Source organism: Seriola aureovittata, chromosome 17 (assembly GCF_021018895.1).
Source record: "Seriola aureovittata isolate HTS-2021-v1 ecotype China chromosome 17, ASM2101889v1, whole genome shotgun sequence".
NCBI classification, from domain to species: Eukaryota; Metazoa; Chordata; class Actinopteri; order Carangiformes; family Carangidae; genus Seriola; species Seriola aureovittata.
In genome coordinates this window covers 7399493-7422743 of record NC_079380.1, presented here as the reverse complement: position 1 = coordinate 7422743, position 23251 = coordinate 7399493, and the positions used below count along the sequence as shown (strand labels likewise).

The 23251-nt window shown below is 41.3% G+C and overlaps 1 protein-coding gene across 2 annotated transcripts; it reads right to left on the bottom strand.

Moving 5' to 3' along the window:
- Positions 1-206: 206 nt before the first annotated feature.
- On the bottom strand, positions 207-22742 carry setd1a (SET domain containing 1A, histone lysine methyltransferase). 2 transcript variants are annotated; one of them, XM_056400879.1, is made up of 21 exons: positions 22710-22742; positions 21518-21662; positions 21324-21422; positions 20949-21219; positions 20063-20193; positions 19614-19870; positions 17173-18889; positions 15412-16404; positions 14762-14929; positions 14225-14309; positions 13985-14127; positions 13736-13775; positions 13428-13617; positions 13248-13291; positions 11683-12974; positions 10246-10591; positions 9863-10044; positions 4139-4249; positions 2988-3107; positions 2618-2755; positions 207-2488 (listed from the first exon to the last, which is right to left on the bottom strand). In XM_056400879.1, the coding sequence occupies exons 2-21, from the start codon at positions 21653-21655 to the stop codon at positions 2315-2317; spliced, it is 6639 nt and encodes a 2212-aa protein (XP_056256854.1). In that variant the 5' UTR covers positions 21656-21662; positions 22710-22742; the 3' UTR covers positions 207-2314. The 2 variants fall into 2 exon arrangements, with proteins under 2 accessions (XP_056256854.1, XP_056256853.1); XM_056400878.1 differs by lacking the exon at positions 22710-22742 and adding an exon at positions 22430-22686.
- Positions 22743-23251: the final 509 nt, after the last annotated feature.

The following is a 23251-nucleotide window of genomic DNA, read 5'->3' as shown; positions in this document are numbered from 1 at the left end:
TCAACGGGAAATGTCAAAGTTGCAGGTGCATTGATTTCCGCTACACAACTTCCTGTTGTCTCAACTCAGCTAGTTATTTATGTAGCTTCTAGAATGTAAAAGCTGGCAGTCAGGATCCTTCAGACAAACACTAATCATTGTCTACATAATCCTAAACCTCTACTTTAAGAGTAGGACACTAATAGTTATTTAAGAAAAACTAGAGGTTTTTATTTATTTAAAAAATATTTTAATGCACCATTAATAAAGGGTCCAACGCATTAATACAAGAGAAATATTGCAAATAATATTAAAATAATCATCAAATTAAAAGGAAAAACAATAAAAAATAAATGAATGGAAGGTATGTACATGTTTCCTCCTCATGGAGAGAGGAAAAGGAACAACATATTTACAGCTTGGAATCAGTGTGTTTCTACGAGAAACAAACACCTCTACAATATTTACATGTACTTCTTTGATTTTTTTTTTCCTTTCATATTTTTATCCTGTAGTAAAGAGGGTTGGTTTGTACTGAAAGGCTTTCATTACAACAAGAAATATCTTACACATTTTCCTGTTTGGGAGGGAACGAAATAAAAAGAGTCGTCTGCTAGTTAAAAGTTCAAAATGAAAGTTAAACTTTGGACGGCCATAGCCATATGAAAAACAGAGACAACACAAGGGCCAAAGACATCCGTCTGTGTGCAGCGTATCGCAAACCTACTGAGGCTTTATCTAACAGGCACACAGTTTATACCTTCCACCCATCTACACTGCAAACAGATAGTAAGCAGGACATTTGTTTGCCTTAAGCTCATACATTTTGCAGGGAGGGATGTTTTGGGGTGAACACACTCTCAAATGAACACATACTAATGCATACTGGAAAGGAAAAGGGAAACTAAACCTTTAAAGAGTGCTGACCTTATGAAATAAATGTGCCTTCTAAAAACATCTGTAGCACACACAGTGACTTAGTTAAACAGTGACCAGACATTTTATACCAGGACCTGCAGGAGTTTGGTGATCATCTTTGCGTTAATGGCTGAAGAATGAAGAGCTCGCAGAAAATGTTTTCACCCTCTTAAAATAGGAATCTGAATCTGGCGGGTAAACAAGACATAAGGATACTGCGGAAGGAACAACTAAATACAAACAAACAGACGGAAAGAAACAGATCCTATCAAACAATCACTCAATGAGTCCTACTCGCAAGACCTTTTGTTGACTTTGTTAGCTCAAAGACGAAAAATAGCCACAAAACCCCAAAAGAAAATAAAAACAAAAAACAGGCCAATTTCTGTTGTGCTGATCCTGCAGACAAAATTCAGCAGCCATGTAAAAATAACACATTTTTAGCCAGAACTTAACTGACATATATAATTTCACGTTGGGCTAAAAACAGTAGTTCAAAGGACTTTACTCTAATCCAGACAGATGGTTGTGGCAAATCAGGTATCAAGTAACGCACAGTGAAGGGAAACAACAGTTTTATAGGGCTGGTGAATCACAAGCCACTGAGGACAGTGGGTGGGTACACTGAAACTCATTTCACTGTAAGATACTTACAGCTAATGCAACTAAATAACAATACCGTTAATAACAGCAATAGTAATATTATTATAATACTATGAAATAAAATAAAAAAAAAAGCTCCAAAACAATCTTCACACTTGGAAATCTTGCATAACTGAAGACCAAATTGACTGAAGGTTGTCATCTGAAAAGTGCGCCCTTAACAAGCGCTTTTAAAAACCCTGAATTTGTCTGATATTCCTGTGCGTCTGTGTGCGGATCTGTGGGGTGGGTTGGTACAGGGAGGGATTTGACACCGGAAGAGTGATCCCAGGCTGCAGATTACGTGAGCTGATGTAGACATAAAATACCTTTGTATTGTTTTTTGTTTTTTTTTGTTTTTTTCAGTTTTCATTTTCTTCCTTCAAACGGATATTGGCATGGAAATTGAAAGACCTTTCATGCCTGGCTGCATGGGACAACTTGGTTGGAACATATTACCCAATCAAGTCTAACAATACTGCCACAGAAGAGCTAATGCTGAAGCAGAGGCCCCCTCTTATTATTCAAATGCCAGGTTACACAAACCAGCACACACTGGGTTGTGAAACTGCCAAGTGAATGAAGTGTGCGTCAAAGTGCAATTGTGTGCGTCTCTGTTTCCCGGGTATTGTGAAGACGGCTGCAAGGCCGTCCGGAGGAGAGGCGGGGGGGGGGGGGGGGGGGGGTTGTACATTGTACACTCTGAGGGAGGACAAACCAGGAGGGGTGGCCGGTCTGGATGGCCATTGGCAAGTGAGGATGAGAACTGCGTCCACTAGTTCAGTGTCCCACGGCAGTTCTCTGTTCCACAAAGGCAAGGGATCTTGTTGTCCTCCAGAGGGAATTTATAGTCGTAGGTGATTTCTTCGTTGACAGCAATGGCCTGCTTTGAGTAGATCACAATCTTTTTCTGGGACTCTATGGTGATAACCTTAGCGTAGCAGTTTGGCTGGAAGAAACGGAAAGTGAGAGACTCATAAGGAACAGCTCTACAAATACAGTGCAAAAAAACTAGCATAGTTGGCTGTCACCCATATCAACACATGGACAAGTATTGACTGAGGATGTTCACACTCACAGTGCAGCAGTGGTTGATGAATCGTGCCAGGTTACCACACTTGGTGGCATCTATAATTGTGTCGTGGTCCACTCTGAACAAGTAGCTGCTCCCAATGCCCTGCTGCGCGTACCGCTTCTCTCGATTGTCAGCCACCATCTGGATATACAACACACAAAAATGTCCTCACTGATACTGTGTTAACACACCAACCACAACACACAGGTATCTGAAAAGGTGAAGGGGTGTATGAGTAACTGTCATATTAACAGGGCTTTATATTATAATGCACCAATAATAACAATTCTCAATGGGATGCTTCCAGATGTATTATGCACAACTTACTGATTTTATAGATAGAAATGGAATGAAATATTTCTTGAAATTGTACCTGTCTGATGTTTTGACCCACATACTCGATGACCATCTCATCAGCAGCAATGGGCTCCATGGCAAACAGGCCCCACTCGTGGATCCTGCTGCGTCCAAAACGAAGCTTCTTCTTACGGAACTGCATGAGGACGAAAAAGACTCGCTCTAACAATTGTCTCGGTAGATTCATAAAATTTATAAAGCAAGAGTCCTCAGATAATTATTGGGTTAAGCTCCAGGCATGAACAAGGCTCCTCACTGTGGTTTATCAGAGAAGATAAACAAGTGTACAAGTTTCAGTAAGTTTATAGAAAAAGAGGCAAAGCATTAAAAGGTTGGGTCTTTGCCCAAAACAGCAAAACACTTAGTGATTCAACATTTGATCATTCAATCTGAAAAAAGGCCACCTTAATAATAAAATCAGCTTACACATACATTTTACAGCATATGTAAGTAGAAAATGCTAATTTAAAAATATGCATTGTTAGTAATCCAGTTTGCAAACATATTGTGAAAACAGCCACTACCTATAGACTTGACCACAACCTAACAATTTCACCACCACCCTTCTTTACAGTGTTGCTGGTAAGCAGAGACATCAAGACTGATTTTCCAAGACAGCTTTAAAGCTGTTGGGACCAACAGTTGACAAAGTAAGTGGTTTACACCTGCTCCCAGTGTTTTTGAATGGCAGTGTTTTCTCTGGATTTTGTGTGCCTTGCTGCTGAGCAATATGCTTTTCCTTGGATGTTAATGGAAGAGGGGCCCTAAAAACATTGAAAATATATATAAAATACAAAAATATTATAATAAGACTAGAGCGGGGAGTATTATTTGGTCAGCGAAGTCTTTTAGAGAGAAATAAAAGTAAAGGCAGTGACATAAACTTAATTTTTCTGAGGACTGCACAGTACCCTTTGATATAAATTAAAGTATTTTTCACTGCTTTGTGAAGATTTCATCTTTTTCTAAAAGGATTATTGGGAAAATATTGTATGATAATTGAAGTGTGAAATTTTGATATTGGCACATGCTAGTGTCTACTTTCAAAACTGTCAAGGACTTTATGTGAAGAATAATGACACTCTAATTTAGAATAATGTGTAAAACTGTACCATGTGCATGTAATTGAGTGAACACATGAGGTAGCATGATTGTCATTGGCTGTACCTTAAGCTGGTTGAGTTTCAGCAGGTCGGAGTCCATGACAGCCGTGGTGCCAATGACGGTGAGGAGTCGGCGCTGCTCAGAGCGTCTCTCTGATAGCACCCGGTTCACTCCCTGGCAAGAAACAGACAGCACAATTTTTAGTTTTTAAGGCGCAATTAACACAGTAATATGTGACCATGTGACCTTCAATTGGAGTAAATTGAACCAGCAATGCCCTTCGACCTTAACAGACAAAGGCTAGGTAGTGAATGAGTTCATTGGGGAACCACTGACTAACAAGGCAGATAAGATTGAGTCAGAGGCAAGTGGAAGGACAGAGGCACATTAATCCTCTGTTTCTACAATGCATGCTAAAGTAGATTTAGGCACAACCACACAATCAACAAACGCAGAGTATGTATTCTGGAGACTATGATTTGAGCTTCTCTGTGTTTTCTACATGATATCAGTAATTATTACAAGTTGCCTTTAATCAAACAAACCTTTAAAAAAAAAAAAAAGCCTACAAAGCACCAAAAACAACTCAAATCAAGATGTCAACACAAAAAGGAAGCTAAAGTTAAAACTAACACTGTTCAGTACAAACAAATCATGAAGACAAATATATGAAATAACATTTCAGAAGTTACTGAGGCTTCTCATGCCATGATACCGTAAGTGCCTGTTGATTTGTTGTTGCATTTTTTTTTTTGGAATCAATTTATCCCCTAGAGAGATCTAACTCACTGATGAATTTATTACAAGTATTACCTGTGTAGTCAATGGCTTTTATAGCTCATGGTTATTGCTGACAATAAAAAGATAATGCTTATGTCCCTAATAATTCTTATGTACTTTGATTCAGCCATATCAGCTTTTTTTTTAGATTAGATTAGATTAGATTAGATTAACTTTATTTATCCCACAACTGGGAAATTCATTTACCACAGCAGAAAAATAAACATCTATAGAATAAACATCTATGGAAATATACAACAAAAATATACCAAATATACACTAATAAATACAACATACACAATACAGACGATATGTACATGAAAAAGTGCAAGTTTAATATATAATATTGTTTAAATAACAAAGAATATATGGGTTAAATTACAAGTCAACAGTCTGTGTCTATTTGCATTTTGAAAGTATGTGGTCAAAAACCCTGCATTTGGTCAAAACATTTAGGATGCAGGTTTGCAGCCGGCAAAGAAGGGTGAGTCTGGTTGTGGCTGCCTTAGGAAGGATTCATTAGTCAGGCAGACAAAATGAGATGTAGCAGACTGGAATTACTGTCTAGGGGTTGTATGCCTCTGCCTACCAATGACGTTGCAGGAAGTATGATCACAATCTCTGGTTCTTAAGTTACAGCATTGAAAAATGGCCAGAAGTATTTTTGCAGAACACTGATGTCACATGACGTAAAAGTGAAGTTGACCATTTGGATAGAAAATGTCATCTCGTCATTTTTTATGGTCATTTGTCTTATATTGTGTCTTAATTGGTGTATGAATTATTGAACTTGAACTTTGACCACCATTTTCGAATCAGTTCATCCTTTTCCAAGCGAATGTTTGTACTAAATTAAAGTAATTTTAGTTAATTCCCTCAAGGCATTACTGAGATATCATATTCGCGAGAATTGGACGAACGTACGAAGAAGCCAAAATATTATGCCTCCAGCCCTGGCAGTCGCTGGCACAGAGGCATGAAAATATATGGATTAATTTACACGTGAACTATCTGTCTGTTTGCATTTTGCATGTATGTAGTCATAACCCTCTATTTAGAAGTGACCAAATTATGATTTTGAAATTTTATTGCTTGTTTTTTAAAGCTTTACATGGTCAGGTTCCAGCCTACATCTGCAAGCTGCTGACTCACTATGAGCCTGACCGCTGCCCGAGATCTTTCAACAAGATACTACTAGTGGTTCCTAAATCTCAACTGGTCAAAGGTGACCGAGCCTTTGCAGTTCAGGCCCCAAGGCCGTGGAATTCACTGTCTGGAGATCTCAGGCAGGCAAACTCAGTAGCCACTTTTAAATCTATTATAAGACATACTTTTATTGTTTGGCTTTTTCTTAACCGCTGGCTTTGGTGTAACTTTAACCATTTTTTATTAATGTTTGGGATCTTAATTATTTGCTTTATGTTTTACTATTGTTTTTATTGTTATTATGTTTAATTTTAAAGCACTTTGTAACTTGGTTTTGAAAGATGCTATATAAATAAAGTTTATTATTATTATATTATTATTTGTTGAAAACATTTAGATTGCATGGTTTGCAGCCAGTGAAGAAAGGTGATTCTGGTTGTAGCCGGCAGGGCCATCTAAAAGTCATAGAAAGACCATGACTCATTTGTGCAACAGATGAAACCAAGTCAAAACACAGTTAACAATTGCTTCTTTTGTTCGTTTTGATAGTCGAGACTGATTCATGTATGCCAAACACTGGGACATTAACTTGACTCTCTGAGGGGAAAGAGCGTGACATTCAAAGTTGGTAATAGTCAACCTGAACAGCTGTATAATCAACAAAGACTTAGTGTTTATCAGCAACATACCACCTGAAGCCTTTCTGACGAACACCACCAATGTGCTTTGAAACATTACTACTGTTTACTCCTCCATAGTTAGACCACCAGGTAGACTAAACCACATCACTGTGTACCCACGAAAAGGTGCAGACTCTACTCAGAACAGTGTTGACACCTCAAAGCTGCTGGACTGTTTTGTTCGTACCGGCTTTGATGTGTTTGATGAGATCCAAGACTGATATGGTGTCAAGTTACATTTAATTTTGTGCCAAGTTTGTACCACTGTATCTCTAAAAACACCAAGGTTACATCTAAGCAAGCCTTGGGTAATGAAAAATCTGAAGCTTGTCCCTTGAATCTAGTGAATTATGTTTTTCTCCATGGTGACAGTGATACAGTGGAAAGCAAGAATGGAAAACGCATTAATTCCAAATCCGACCATTGCATAGCAACAAAAGCAAAGTATGCTGATTTTCCCTTCATAAACCACCAACACCAAATATCAGTAGCTGTTTGCAGATGAACTTTATGTCCAAGTATCCCTACCATTCCTAACAAAACATCTGGCAGTGTGTAAGTAATATGGAAACTATGGAAACCATCAATGGTGAATCACATAAAAAATCATCATAAATTCAATATGTCACATGGAGGGTGTAACTCCTGATGTGACCAAATAAACATCAATTCAATTCAAAAGAGGGACAAATGTTAACGAGACAAAGAATGAATCAATGCTGAAAATAGCAAAATGACAGCTGAAATAGCATATGGGATGGTTGAAAGTGTGTGTGTGTCACTGAGGCTATTTATACACTAAATTATGCTAGAACAAGGTATGCATATGTAGCAGTGAGTTTGACATTAAATAATACTTTATATTGTCAGGGACAAGAAGCTTTTGAACCCGGTGGATTTTGTGGGCCTGGGATTTGTGGGGTCAACATTATTTTGGTTGCTTGTTTCACAATGTGCTGTTTGTAAATGCAATTCAGTGGCAGGAAGTTTGGAGGCACTGACCCTCTCTTTGGGGGAGTCAAGAGTACAGGCTTGATTTTACCTATGGCAGAATAATGTTTCAGAAGTTACTGAGGCTTCTCACGTACATTATTTTACAACAAAGGAGCACTGTCTTTAGTCCTGAACCTGCCTTATTCATATCATGTTTTCAAGATACCGTAAGTGCCTGTTGTTTTTGCTGTTGTGTTTTGTTTTTACCAATTCTTCCCACAGAGAAATCAAACTCAATGATGAATTTATCCTAGAAGTATTACCTGTGTAGTCAATGGCCTTTATAGCCCATTTGTAGCTCATGCCTTATTGCTGATAATAAGAAGATAATGCTTATGTCCCTAATAATTCTTAGCAACCTTCTTGCTGCCTTATCAGCATTTTTTTAAATGACAAAAAAATATATGGATTAAATTACAGGTGAACAGTCCATGTCTCTTTGCATTTTGAATGTATGTAATTGAAACCCTGCATTCACCCAAAACATTTAGGTTGCATGGTTGCAGCTACCCTCCATTCAAAATGTGCCGTTTGTAAATTAAATCCGGTGGCAGGCGGTTTTGGCCCTGTCCTTGGCACAGATCACCCAGCAAAAAAAGAATAGATAAAGTCAAGGGTACAGATTTGGTTTTATCTATGATGGGGAAAACATGATTGTATGCACTAGTTCTCCTGCTATTAAAACCAACAGGGTTTTTTGCAAAACAGTTGCAACATCTGTCGGCCATCTCTCAGAACAGTTTCACTCCGAAGAGTTCAGGCCAACTTTAACATAGTTTCACACATTCAATTATTTCATTTTTTCAATGACATTACATTTTCCTTTATAATGACTTTATGTGTATAGCACATTTCTTGCTGAGATGCAGCTCTGCTTCAAAAAAAATTATAATCTGTTAATCAATAATCAATTAACATTTAAAATGAATATAAGAACACAAACTTTTTTGAATACTTTGAATTAAAAATATATAGATATATAGATATTGTTTTAACTGACAATAACTGAAAATGTGAATCTATTAATAACCTGATGCATTTAAACCATCTCAAGAAAATCCTCTATAGGGGTATATGGGTACAGGGTCTGAACTGAGGGCTCCATTTCAGAAAAGAGGTTCAGTGCTTAATGTAAGAGAAAGCCACATCAATGCTCCACACATCCAACAACTTCCATTTGTACCATTTGGAAATCCTCACAACCTCAGCTCCAAAAATGACCAGTTCATCTGAGCCAAGTGACTGTGGACCAAAGTGCTTACATTCCTACCAAATAAATTCCTAGGGGGAAAAATCAACTGTATCTGTAACAATGATATTCAGCAAACTTCTGGAACCATATTTGGATTGCTTGCGAACTTTGCCGCAATTTTCCACAGAATGATAACTGCCTTACTTCCAGAACAACTGTCAAACATATGCAATATTATTTCAGTGGGGTTTAATTTGTTAAACGTGTTTGTCTCAGGCGCACAGTACATTTACAGGTTCACTTTAAGGCTGCATTTTATCCTGTCTTCAACACTTTTTGTGAACAACCAAGCACACAAGCCTTTCCAGTATTATCAGGATTAATGCTGAACATTATTTCAATAAGTTGAGTCTAAATACCTGAGTCTGCTGCTCAGTTTAAACTACCGGATAAGAATTACACTAATCAAACTTATGCTGCAGTCTGCTGGGGCGGCAGCATGTCCAACATGAACACAAAGAGACTGGACAAGCTGGTAAAAAAGGCTGGGTCTGTGCTTGGCAGGCATCTTAGAAAATACCAACCATCCTCTCCACAACATTCTGGCAGGATAGAGAAGCAGCTACAGCTGCAGCAAATGTCTCATCTCACTGCGCTGCAGAACAGAGAGGTTCAGGAGATCCTTTGTTCCCACTGCCATCAGACTATACATCACCTCAGCCAAAAGAAGTGGACTAATCTAATTATTATTGTTTATTTATTATCAACTGCTCTTATTATTATTATTGTTATTATTATTATTATCATTATCATCGACAATGAGCTAATAGACACATGAATTTCCCCTAGGGGATAAATAAAGTATCTACCTACCTACCAACCCAAAAACCCACCCACCCAAAAGAAATTCCTCCAACACAAACATGGTATAGATAAAAAAAAAGAATTGGTGTAACACTGCAAGATAGTCAGAGAAGGAAGGTGCGTGTATCCTACCGAGGTGTCGACATTCTCCACTTCCCGTATGACCTGCTCAGGCAGGTCCAGGTCCAGATAGACGTCCTTCTCCTTCCGGCTGATGGCGTAGTACCCCTCGCTCCTTGCACAACCAGTCACATGCTCACGAAGCTGTCCATCTGCATTCTTCTTCTTACGCCGAGGGTTCGGCAAATTGGTTAGTGGAGCTCAAAGGTCAAGGACAATAAAAGGATACCAGACAATGACATGAAGACATAATCTTTACCCATTTAAAAACATTCATATTTGGGCTTATTGATTGAAAATAGCCATAGATCTTTTGGACATGAGTAACTGTGGTTAATTTCCATGGCATTCACACAGACATATTTAATGCATAGGGCAGTCATTGAAAAGGATATTAGTGTGGTTGACCCAGTGAGTATCATTGAGCCAATCAGAGCTGTGGTCGTCCTGTAGCAGCTTCTCATAAGTCTTCTTCAGTAACATCAAGTCTTCACCATCCAGACCAGAGTTCCAGATGTCATACAGGATGGTCATCTGCTCAAACTCACTACGGTTGTCAAACTTCATGGCTGGAGGCTCAGGTGCTGGGACAGGTTTTGGCCAACGCTGGGACGACGTTACCCCTGCCTCCTGCAAAAAGAGGCGCTCACTCTTCCTCACCACCTCATCCTCTGTGTCTGAGCTGGAAAGCTCCCCAGACTCAAGCTCCTCCACATCCACATCTTCCTCAAAGTCTGAGTCCTGTGCAGAAGAAGAGGAATATTACTGTGAGCGAACTGTGAATGAACATAACAATCTTCCAGCACAAAGCCTGTGTTCACATACAGTTCCTTCTCCTTGGTCCAGATTAAAGCAAAAAACAACTCTTAATGTTGGCTTTTAGTTTCTTGTCTATTTAAGGTGTACGCTGATATATTGTGCATATTAAATCACATGGACATAGTCACATGACAGGTATCTTATTTATTGGACAGTTTCAGTCACCTGGTCCAAAAAAATAGGGGCCTATGGCTAAATCTTAAGTGAGTTTATTCTATTTTGACAGATTTATCTAAATATATGTAAGCAAGGTCACTACATTCTTATGAAATAAGACATTAACTTTAATGAGAAGCAAGCACAGGTTCTGTTTTTTCAGCAAATACCAAACATTTAGTGAGGCAGGCTACTGTTTAAATCATAACCTGTTAGAAAACCATAACCATAACCTCAGCGGATGAGAGATTTTTACAGTAATCAATTTAAAATGAATGCCTCTGAGTGAAAAACAGCCAAATGGGTCAAACACAAGCATAGGACTGTGGTTTACGCTGGTTGCTGGGAACCTGGAGACAGCTCAATGTTTTATAAACACTAACTAACTAAATGTGTTATTTAAAACACAGAGGCAACGTCACTAGGTCTGTGTTGATGAGTTGACTCTGATAAATGTTATTGTGGAGGGTTGCCAAGGTCAACATCTGTGCCCCTCTGTCTGCTCCTCCAAAAACATCCTCTATCCTCTAAAACATGTGGTCATGACTGTTTTTTTTTTTAACCTTTTTAAAATTAAATCTACATTTATTATAGTTCTGTGGAATGTTTGTACATGTACATATTTCAATATAATAGTTTGTGTGGATTTGCAGGACACAGAGACAATAAAGGCTTTTTATTTCCTTACCTGCAGATGAACCTGATACCCATATTATGACAAAGCAGAAAGCTAAAATTTTAACCTACATATGAGTCATGTGTCTACAGTATCACTGTGAAACATTGTTGCTTTCGACACCCTGTTCATGGTTGAGACATCAACATTTACAGGAACACACAAGACAAGTCCCACGCACCTCTAGTTTCCGTTTCTTCTGTTTCTTGCCTGGCTGCTCCTGTTTTTTTGTGTGATGAACCTCAAGGTTTTCTTTGTCTTTTCTTCTCCTCTTTTTGCTCTCCTCCTTATCCAGTTCAAAACCTTTGGGAATCATGCTCTTCTTCTTTGATGATGGAGGCACAGCTGCAGCCTGGCCCACATCCTCAGATTCACAAGGTTCTCCCACTGCAGACAAATATTCTCCTGTGTCTCCCCTGGATGGTAGTGCCTCTCCAATGACCTCCTCTGGTGCCTCAAGCACCCCAGAAATAGTGTTGAGGTCTGCTGGCAGCAAGACAGAAGAGTCTTGTCTGGAGGAAGTCCTTTTGGTACTGGGTGGCACTGAGAGAACAGGGGGTTTGCAGTAGTTGTGCTCCATAAAGACAACTACACCCTCTGGGCTCATAACCAGGGCCAGTGACTCTGGGGAGAAAAGATCTTCTTCCATCTTCTGCTCCTCTGCCTCATCAGATGTCTCCGTCTCCTCTGAGTCCCCTGCATCAGGGTCCATTTTCAAGGCTACATCAGCCAGCACAGACAGGTCAGTGGTTGAGGCTGAGGCCAGCTGCAGGAGGCTGGATGCCCCCAGCTGCTCTCTGAGCCTTAACCTCTGCTCACTTTCTTCCTCATCCTCATCTTCCTCTCTGAGGGAGTGACAGGACGAGGCAGACAAGCTGGTCGTTCGAGGTCTGCCTCTGGACCGTTTATTAACAGGAGGTGGAGGAGGGGCCTCCTCAAAAGCCATCCTGCACATAGAAGCATGATCCAACGGCAGGTTCTGCACAGTGCGGCACACCATGACAGGAGGGGCAGGAGATTTGGGGGAGTCTTTGCCTGCACCCCTTTTGCTAGGGGATTTGACAGGGGTGGTCTGGGGAGAGACAGGGGGTCCCTTTTTGGATTCATCAGAATCTTGAGTCCGTCCAGGTGGGGGCACAATGAGGGCATTGCCTTCACCTGGTTTTGAAGCAAAGGGGAGTAGCTGGATGCCCTGAGTGGGACGAGATGAGGCAGTAGTGACAGGGAAGTCTGGTGGTCTGCCGGGAGAGAGGAGGGGAGATTCACCCGCCACTTGTGAGGGAGATGGGGATAGTGGTGCATGTGACAGCTGCGTTTTGCCGTCATTCTCATCTGTGGAGAACGAGACTGTTTTCCTGCGTTTCTTGAGAGGGGGCACAAGAACAATAGGGGACGAAGGACGCGGGTATGGTGGTGATGGAGGCCGCTTGGTAGGTGCTGTTGTTGCACCTGTCTTGCTGTCCTTGGCTTCACCTGAGAGAAACATGAAAGGTTAGAAATATAGATCCAAAATAAACATAATGCAGTAGATTTAAAAATTGTTGTGCTATTTGCCACTGTGAGGAAACAGCAGGTTTCATCAGCTATAGCAAGTCCAAACAGTGAAGCTAAAGTCCCTTGATAAACTCAAAAATTAAGTCAAAATCTTCCTTTAATGGTTAACATGTTCACATTGTGGTTTCACGATGATCTCTTTTTTTTGTATTTGTTTCATTTGCGCTTGTTGAAGAGGGGTTTTCAACTAACCTGTTTTGATCTCTGCCTTTGGAACAGCAGTCGCGTTATTTCCCCTGAGAAAAATAACAGAGTAAATTGGAGCCAATAATAATAACACGGTTAAAAGTTAAACATTTAATTGCTGAAAAAATGCATTTCTGAGGCCAACTCTCCTTCAGTACTGTTGAAAGATAACACAGAACTTTATACCTGTGATCTTTCTCTGTTGTGCTGTCCATGGTTGACTCATCCATGGTGTCTGGTCCTTCACTCTCGGCCCTCTCTCCTTCCTCTTCATCCTCATCCTCAGAGGAAGACGAAGATGAGGATGCTGAAGAGGAAGAGCCCTCAGAGGATGAGGAGAGACTCTCATCATCACTATCAGCGCTAAGGGCATCATCTAAAAAATAAATAAATAAATAAATAAATAATTAAATAAAAGGGTGTTAGGTATAACAACTACCTTAACTGAATTTAAACAAATAAAAACAGTAAAGAGATTACTGATTGTGATTTACCATCAGACTCCTTTTCACTTTCTTCTTCCTCCTCATCCTCCTACACATGAAAGAAGGATTGTGGTTACAACACAAAAAAAAATTCACTGTGAAATGCTGCCATCTAGCTAATAGTAAGAGTGAGAACAACATGATACTATCAAATGTGGTAATATCAAATTGTTAACACAAGGCAAATTTAAAAAATCTAGCTACTTGCATGCCATTTAACCAACCACTGATGTCAATTCATATAATGGGTCCCCAAACCTTTTCGGTTGAGGATCCATCTGACGTTTCCTCTCCCTCACTGTCGAGCTCCCATGGTTTGCGATTTCTTGGCTTCTTTTTTCTCCTCTTGTTGTCCCTTTCAGCTCTGTGCCTGTCCGCTTCTGGCATTCTCCCATCAGCAGCTAGAAACAAGACAATAGTTATATATCCAGAGTTATATGCAGCAGGCCTATTAGCCCAACCCATCTTTAAAAACTTTCCAACAACCATTCAGCAAACCTTCATCATCCTCATCAGGTGGGGTTGAAGGTCGTGGCCTTTTCATGTCTCCCTCTCCAAGCTCCTGAGGTTCTTTCCTCTTCACCTGTACAAGGAAAACCAGGAATATATTTTTATAAATCAATGAAATACGAGCAAGAATGGACTTTAACAATTCAGGCCTTTTTGACCCCTAGTATATGCTTACATCACAAAATCTAAGACAATACCAAACAATACTGCATTTTCCCCCATATTTTTGTAGTAGACTAAAATCAAAATCATTGTGAACATAAAGATAATTATACTGGAGTTGTAGACTGGAGTCTAATTCAGGACCAGTAAATCAAGTAGTGTCGTCTTTTAAAATGCAAAGGAAAAAACAACGGTTCAATGATGATGATAGATTTCTTGGTACAGTAACTATAAAAGTGACACTTGACAGTGTGTGTATGTAATCAGAGGTGTAGATGTAAGTGTATTCATTTATCAAATCACATTGCTCGCTGTCAAATACAGAGATGCTGTCCAAAGTTTGTTGCAGTGTTGTGCTTTTACCTTGAAGGAAGGTAGTCTTAATGCTCCTCGGAGAGCAAAGCCCTCCATGCCACCACTCTTTGCCCAATCCACAAGAGACGTGAGAGGCTCCCGCGGGCGATTGACCTTTTCCTCTTTTTTCTCATCATCCCGTAAGGCAGACACCCCTCTGACCATTGTCTGGAAAGGCTGGAAATGGAAAACATTTACAATTTAAAATGATCAATCATAGACCGCTGATCTTTGTTTTTATTCCACCTTCCTATTAACAGTATTGACAATGGTTTCTCATCAATATAGTTGACACAGGCATAACTGCTAACTACTGAGAATGAGGAAGGAAGGTTTAAACTGCCTTTTCATCAACATCTTCTTGGTAGTTATAGGACAATGAGATGCAGTAACATATTTTTAGACTGAAAATGAAGAAAGCACAATTTGTAGCAACAAAGTTCACGGGGACTAGTAAGGAAGTTGATTCTAACTCTTCATTTAATCATAGAATAGGCTTGAAGTAAAGAAAATTTGTCAATATATTTAGTTTAATAAAGTGTTTAGATTTTAATAAAACAAAACATGTTTTAATATATCAACAAAATGTGGATAATTCAGTTTCTTACACACAAAAACCAAAACAGCAACAGCACTTTGTTGTGAGTTCTCTTCCTTACCTTGGCCTTGGTCTCTTTCCTCTCCCACCACTCATCAAAGGTGGCAAAGGCAACGTTCTCCACCATCTTGCGGTTCAGGTCCCTCTGCATGATGTTTTTCATTTCCTGGATCAGAGTGGCCAGGACCATCTGCACTGTGGCCTCATGTGGATTCTCAGCCAGGATGGGCATCTGCTCCCCTGGAGCCCTGTACTCATCTCCATCCCCGGGCAGCATGGTGCCATAGCCAGGTGGTGGCATGTAAGAGGGGTAGTGTGGTGGTAAGATATGCGGCGGCCAGGCCGTATGGGGAGGCGGGATGCCATGGTGTGGAGGGGGAGGTATCTGAGTGCTGTGGGGGTCAGGGTAGGGGTAGGGCATGTGAGGGGGCATGTAGCGGTGGTCCTGGTCGTAATGAGCGCCTGCCCCGCTCCCCTCTTGGTCCATGTAAGGGTGGTGTGTGTGGGGTGGCGGCATAGAGTGGAGATGGTAGGAGGTATAGTCAGCAGTGGCCGCCTCACCAGGGCCTGGGGTGCCGTTGGATGACGACATGCGCAGCTGGTGTAGACGACTAAGCATGTGGGTCTGCATTTGGAAGGACATAGGAGCCCCACCACTGTACTGGTTCATCAACTCCATGGAGGTGGCATAGTCATACATGTGGTGGGGCATGGGAGGAGGATACTCAGGGTGCAGCTCCATGTGGGGAATGGGAGGGATCCCTGGAGGAGGTGGGGGCTGGAGGGAATAACCAGGGGGAGGAGGAGGAGGCAAATGAGGAGGGTAGGAGGGCATGGGAGGGTGCATGGAGGTGCCAAAGTGCTGTGCAGAGTCAGAGATGGGTGGGGGTGAAGATGAAGGGTCAGCTGTTTGTGAAGGTATCGCAGCCTGGGATGAAGAGGGTGAGGAACCTGAGGTGACTGAGGGCTGGTGGGTGGTCACTGTTGTTATGGGGGTCTCCTCCTCCTCCTCGTCTGATATCTCCATGTCTTCCCCTGAGGAATGAGGGGAGGACTGAAAGAAAACAGAGAGTTTACTGTTGTAAGTTGGGAAATCCCTGAGAACCAGAGACCATAACAGCGCATTTATGCTTTAACTACAAAAACAAATAACAAAAACCAAAAAAAAAAACACAATACAAAACATACATATTATGTTTTTATATCCTGTTTGTACCCAGGATGCAGAGTATTTTTGATTTTGTTTGCAGACTCGTATGTGCATTTTCTTTTTTTGTGTGTGTGTGTACATTTCTAATAATAATTATAAAAATGATAATAATCTTTCCATTTACAAAAATGTAATTTTCATATTTAACATACATGAAAATTTTTTATAGTTTGTTTATTTTTTAGTTGCTTTTACCACAGCAATGAGCTTCACACTAATTTTACCCACTACAAAAAAACAACAACTCACATACCAGCATGTGAATTGTGGCCAACATTATCACTGATAATATTGGATAACACACACACGCTGAGGATGGCAGACCCTGAAACGTTCGTGTGTGTCTTCGACAGTTTCGATCATTTATTAAAAATAAAAAATTAACAAGATGATTTTTGAATTCTGTGAACTTTTGCCCCAGACTGGTTGCACCCTCAAGCATTTCAAGAGATTAAATATCAAGGCTCTATAGAAGCTGTCTATATGCCTACATACAACATTAGCACTGCTTGGCAACAGTATAAGAACCAACTACATTTCATTTATCAGCATGATGCAGTTGAGACCCAATAGTTTGAATCCTGAAGTTTCATTATGTGCTACTAATCTTACCTGACTCTGCCCATTATAAGGTGGCGTGTGTGCTCCTATCCTGCTCCGTGTATCAGCAGATCCAGCCTGTGAAGATTCCTCCTGCAAAGCTCCAGGGCCAGCGATGCCAATCTGGGGCTGGGGTTCCTCTGGTGGTGGGATGTGCGGAGAATAGGTGGAAGAGGATGGTGTGGCTGCATTAAGTACAGTGGGACTCTTCCTACCCTCTCCTCCCTTTCCCCGTTTCCTTCCTCTGTGCCCATCTCTGTCTCTTTCGCCTTTCCTCCTGTGGTCCTTATCCCCATTGTCGCCCACCTGATTACCACCTGTGTGCTCTACTGTTACATCACCTGACCCACCTCGTCGGTCTCCTCTGTCTCCACGTGTGCCCCTCTGCTTTTCCTCTTTCCTATCTTCCTCATCTTCCTCATCAGAGGCAAGGAAAGAAAATTTAGCCTTCTGTTCCTTTAGGAGCATCTCAATTCGAGAGTCGAGGCTGCTGCTGTGGTAGACAAACGGTAAACTCTCATTGGTGGAATCTGGCTCTGGTGAAGAAGAGTCACGTTGGGGAGGCGGTGGGGAGCTGGAGGAAGAGGGGAGGTGATGGGGGAGTGAGGTGGAGGAAGGCGAGGTAGAGGAGGAAGTGATGGAGGGGTGGGGAGGGGAGGAAGGAGGGGGCGTTTTCGGAGGTGCGGGTGGAGTGCTGGGACGGCGTTTGGGCTTTGTCCACTGCTCTTCTCTGGCCGGACTATCCTGGCTGAAATCCATTGTTCCAAGTGTCTCAGCTACAGCCGCTGCTATTACAGAGGCTGGTGGAAGGGGCGGTGGCGGTGGTGGAGGTGGAGGCAGAGCACTGTGGTGACCAGCATGATAGTCTTTGTCAGCACCAACCGAGGGTAGAGAGCCTCTCTCTGCCAGGTTTGTTCCCCCTTGACGGGTGGAAACGTCCAATCCCTGAGGAGGGGCTGGGACAGGCTCTTTAGAGGAAGAGTATGCAGAGTAAGAGGAGGGGGGGGGGGACATGCTGTTGGAGGAAGAGCGGTAGGAGTTGGAATTGTATCTGGGGTCAGAGCTGTTGGAGTAGTCACTGTCTCTGTCCCTGTCTCTATCTCGGTCTCTGTCTCGATCTCTGTCTCTGTCCCGGTCATGGCTGCTCCTCCTGCGGCTACTGCTGCCATGGTGGTTATGAGAATGGTGGTGGTTGCGGTGTCTCTGGTGGCTATGATCACCTGACCGGGAGCCCAAACTGTCTCGCCGGTACCCCCTGTCATCCCTGCGATCTGAGTGATGATGAGAGTGATGGGAATGGTACTTCGAGGAAGAGTTTGTGTCCTGCTGGTGGTGGTAAGATGACCTTCTGGAGCCAATCCCCCCTGGCCCGTAGCGCCCCCCTGAGTCTCTGTCACGGTCCCGGTCCCTGTCTGACATTGGAGGCTGTTCATATTGGGCGGCAAGGGGTGGTGGAGGCATTGAGGAGTGGTGTGCCATGTGTGGCCCAGGTCCCCCAACATTTGGGTATGGGGGATAGCACGGTGGCTCATTGGGACGGTATGATGTGGCTGGGGGGTACATAGGGCGACCTCGATGATACACTGAAGGTTCCTGTGCATCCTCAGAGTAGCGAGACACTTTGTATCCTCCAACAGTAGATGAGACTGCAGAGGATGAGGAGGAGGAAGGTAACATGTCCTGGGGAGGGTAGCCGCTGCCCAAAGTGCCAGTGTTGTAGCCAGTATGCCTGCAAGAGACAAAAGAGGAAATTCTGAAATTGAATTATTATTTTGTTGACCTAAGCATGATTAACATTCACAAACATGCTACTATAGCCTTTGACTCCCACTTTACCTCCAACTACCAGTTCAGCTAAATAATCAAAAGCACAAACCCCAAAATGTACTTTTTCATTATATTAAATAACTTATGTTCATTCAGCAGAGATACTCTAAGTTGTACCATCAGAACATTCTATGCAGGACATATTTAGTGTCAAAATACTTTTATTGTAATGTAATGAGAGCAAACGTTGGTCCATTGTCCAAACATTCAGTCTGTGCTACATAACAACTGCACATAGCCCGGGAGCAATTCCTCTCGCTGTGTGAGCTGAGAAAACTTTTATTTGATTACAAATGTTTCTGTACAAATTCATAGATAAGGTATGAGAAGTTATACCTACATTTTCACAGTAGTATATATGTTATTAGCAGTTATTAATACAGCACTGATAAATTAATAACATACATGATTGGTGAAAGGATCTCTTGAGGTCTCATAACCTATGATTTGATATTGTACAGATGATGCAAAATGTCTCAGCCTTGACCAAGGGACCTGAATTTGCCTCATGATATAAACTCCATAGAAGCAATGGTAATATTTGGATGTGAATGTCTTTATATAGGATTCATGTGAATAAATAAATATAAATTATAATAATGATACGCTAAATATCAACAACAAACCTGCCGCCGGTATAGCCCGAGTCTTGTGAGAAAGGAGTCCCAGTTCTAGAGCTATAAGGTGTTCCTCCACCACCCTGAGACGACGCAGAGGAGCCTGGGGTGTAAGGGCCTGCCATGGAAGAGGGGGGCGTGTCCAGACGCTGCTCACTGAAGCCAGTGTCCACAGAGCAAGGGGTAATGCTTCCTGATGTGAGGGCCTGTACCCCTGCTGCCAAAACCACAAGCTCACTAGAGAGCCTCCTCCTGATTTCTGATGACTGTGCAGAAAAGGCCAAATATATCAAATTGAGTAAATTAGGCAACTGTCTTTGCCATAACTACACTTTTACTGACTCACAGAGTGTGCAACTAATAATAATGTTAATAAGACGCTGAAATGAATTTTAATAACTATTCACATATTAATTTTATATGATCATTGAATAATTGAAGTGACAATTATAAAATACCGTGTCAGGCTGCGGCTGTGTTGGGGCCTGAGGCTGGAGCCTGTCTGTCAAAGCCTTGCCTCCCAGGGGCACTGTCTGAGGAGTGTAGGACCCATTTACTATCAGGTCATAATACTTCTGCCTCTGCTGGCCTGGATAAGAAACAAAAATCACAGAAAGATTAATACAGACTGTGAAATGAGCTCAACATACATGTAACTGCATCTACTTATGAGGTTTTCAACACAAACAAGGCTTAACTACCACCAAGAGACTGTTGTTGTTGTTGTTGTTGCTTGTTGGTCTATTTATTAATTAGCAGCACATCTCACAAACTTGTTTACAGATTTCAACTAAAGTTTATGGAGAGTTCTGGGAAGAACATTGTGATTCACTCTTGGTGCAAATTTGGATAAAGTGCAGGATATTTAATGATATAAGTAAACATTTCCACTATTTTCTCATGAACTTTCACTCTTCCTTGAATGAAATAAAAAGCTGGCACATATATACACCATATAGATACACCTTATGGGGTATTTCACTTTGTGTTTTGTGCATATACAGATCGAGCAGCAGAGTGAGAATGTCCTAACCTTTTTAGTTATAACAAAAAAAAATTTAGAGGGTTGTGCAACCTTGTGGAAGTATGCTCTCTCTGGGTATTTTGTGGTTCGATATGCACTTTATAAATTCATTTTTAACTGGCCTCATATAATATTTCAATTTGTATTTACAGGTCAGAGTATTTCAGTGTGTTTTGATAGACATAAACACAGTTTTCTAACCAAAACCTAAACCAAAAATCAGACATCATCCAAAATTGTTTGAAGCATCATTGAAATAACTGGTGACTCACAACAGACTTATACCTTAAAGATGCCTCAGATTAGGTGCATTAGCCTACCCTTTATATCCAGCTGAGCATGAATGATGTTGCCCATGACAGAGGTGTTGTGCAGATGCTTCACTGTGTCCTTGGCTCCTCTGGTACTGGTGAACAACACCCTGGCCAGGCCCAAATGCTTCCTGGTTTTGGGATGAAACAGGATCTCCATCTCCTCCACCTCACCAAACTTGGCACACATTTCTGCCAAGAAAGGCTCCTTGATGTTGTCATTGAGTCTAGCAAAGGTCACCTCTTTGAGGGGTATGGGACCCACATAGAACTCATCAAGCTGTAATGAAAAATAAAAATGATAATATCGGGGATAAAACCTAGTCATTCTAAGAAATTAAGCAACAGGGATATGTGAATTGAATGTTGACTAGCTATTCTTACCTTAAACTTCGGCACTGGCAAGGACAGTTCTGTATACCTAGACCATAGCCTCCGGGGTCTAGGGTCCCGCAGTTCACCCACAGGAGGAAATCCAGAGTCCTTGGAAAATTATACAGGTTGCAGTTTGAAGATACTTTTTAAGCACACATACAAGTTATAGAGATTTTTAAAAAAAAAACTGTAAATAAACTCACTGGCACACTGAAATGCACTCCATCATATCTGTAGATTTTCTGTGCAACCCGTCTAATAGCAGGATCCTGGACGAGTTTGTAGCTCTTCCACTGCAAACTGACAGCCTTTTGTGTTTCTGCCCCACTGTCTGGATCCATCCTACAACTGAGAGTCAAAGGAACATCATAATTTTAGACCATGCACGAGCCACTGTGTGGGTATAAAAACCACCTCAGAACCATCAAAACAAAAGCAAAGCTTTAACAAATTAGATGCGCAATGAAGCTACACTGATATGAAATACTGCAGTAATTACAGATAAAGTATGATTTGGCCGCTGGCAGGAGGCAATTTGTATGCTAACCTAACAGAACGATGAGCTGCGTCACATCAGATAGCCAAACATTAACTTCTACGACTAGAAACTGGCTATAGCAATTTTCCAGGTAGCAGAAAAATTAATTTAACAGGATAATTCTCCTCGGATAGGATGCTGCGTGCTGTCAAAACAATGAGCAGCGTTACGTCACTGACCAGTTAGTTCAGCTAGCAACCTGCTGTTAGCAAAGGCTAACGTGCACCAACAAAATGCCAAGAAACCGTTTACCAACGTCAACACAGATTTCACATTTAAGGCTCACTAATTCGGGTTCCGAATTATTACATTACAGCAGCATCATCGATAGTTCTTGCGTTAAATAACGTGAACAAATGTTAAATTACTTATGCCATGTCGCCTTAGCCAGAGCAAGTTAACGCTACCGTTGGCTAATGCTAACTAGCAAGAAGACCAAGTTAGGAGACAAAACTCTGATCTTGTTGACCCTCAGTCCGTATGCATATAATTTTATGAGTGGCATTAATGTTATGCATCTCTCCTCACGATTCTACTGACTTGTTTTGCTCCATGTTCGCATAAACTCAGACCCCACCTCTTCGAGAGCTACTGCCCGCTCACCCGAAAGTAGCAAACCGCCGCTACAGTGTAGGCAGCTGCGGCCAGGCCCGGGAGACGAACAAGAAAAACACTGAGTCCCTAACAGAAACGGGACATGTCCGACCTTGCGTTAAAGCAAAACCGTCCAGCTAAAACAATGCCGCTATCATTCCGATAGTTAGTACAGACAACAACACGCCTCTCCAAGCGACGAAGCCATTGTTTTCGCGTTAAAACCCAAATATTGATGAGAGAGCGGCCATCGCGTAACCAACCTGAAAGCCTCGCCTGTTCTCCATCAGTGTGCGCGAATGCAGCCTATGATTTCTGATCGGCACTTTCTTCAACACAGGTTACTGAAAAAATAACCCCATATCGGTATAAATCACTGAAAACATCATAAATGTTTCCAAAAAGAAAATAATTTATGCGAATTTATAACTATTTTTATTAATGGTGTAACTTCTTTAGATGAAAAATATGTTTGAATCTGCTCATACAAACCCAAACTAAGACAAGTGGTCAAAGCGCCCCCTAAAGGCTGATCTGTGACAGATCAGCTAACACAAAATAATATTTGATCACATTTATTAACCAATTAGTACTGTTTTAATACTTAATATGCTTCAGACATAACAGTTAATCGAATCCTTTATTATTCAGATAATGATAATAATTATAATTTTCTGTATTATTATAGATATTATAACAGACTAGACATGATTGTTGCAATGGTGGAAGATGTATTCAGATTCTTTAGGTAAAAGTAGCAATATAGTGTGACAATACTCCATCATAAGTACAATATTTTAATCAA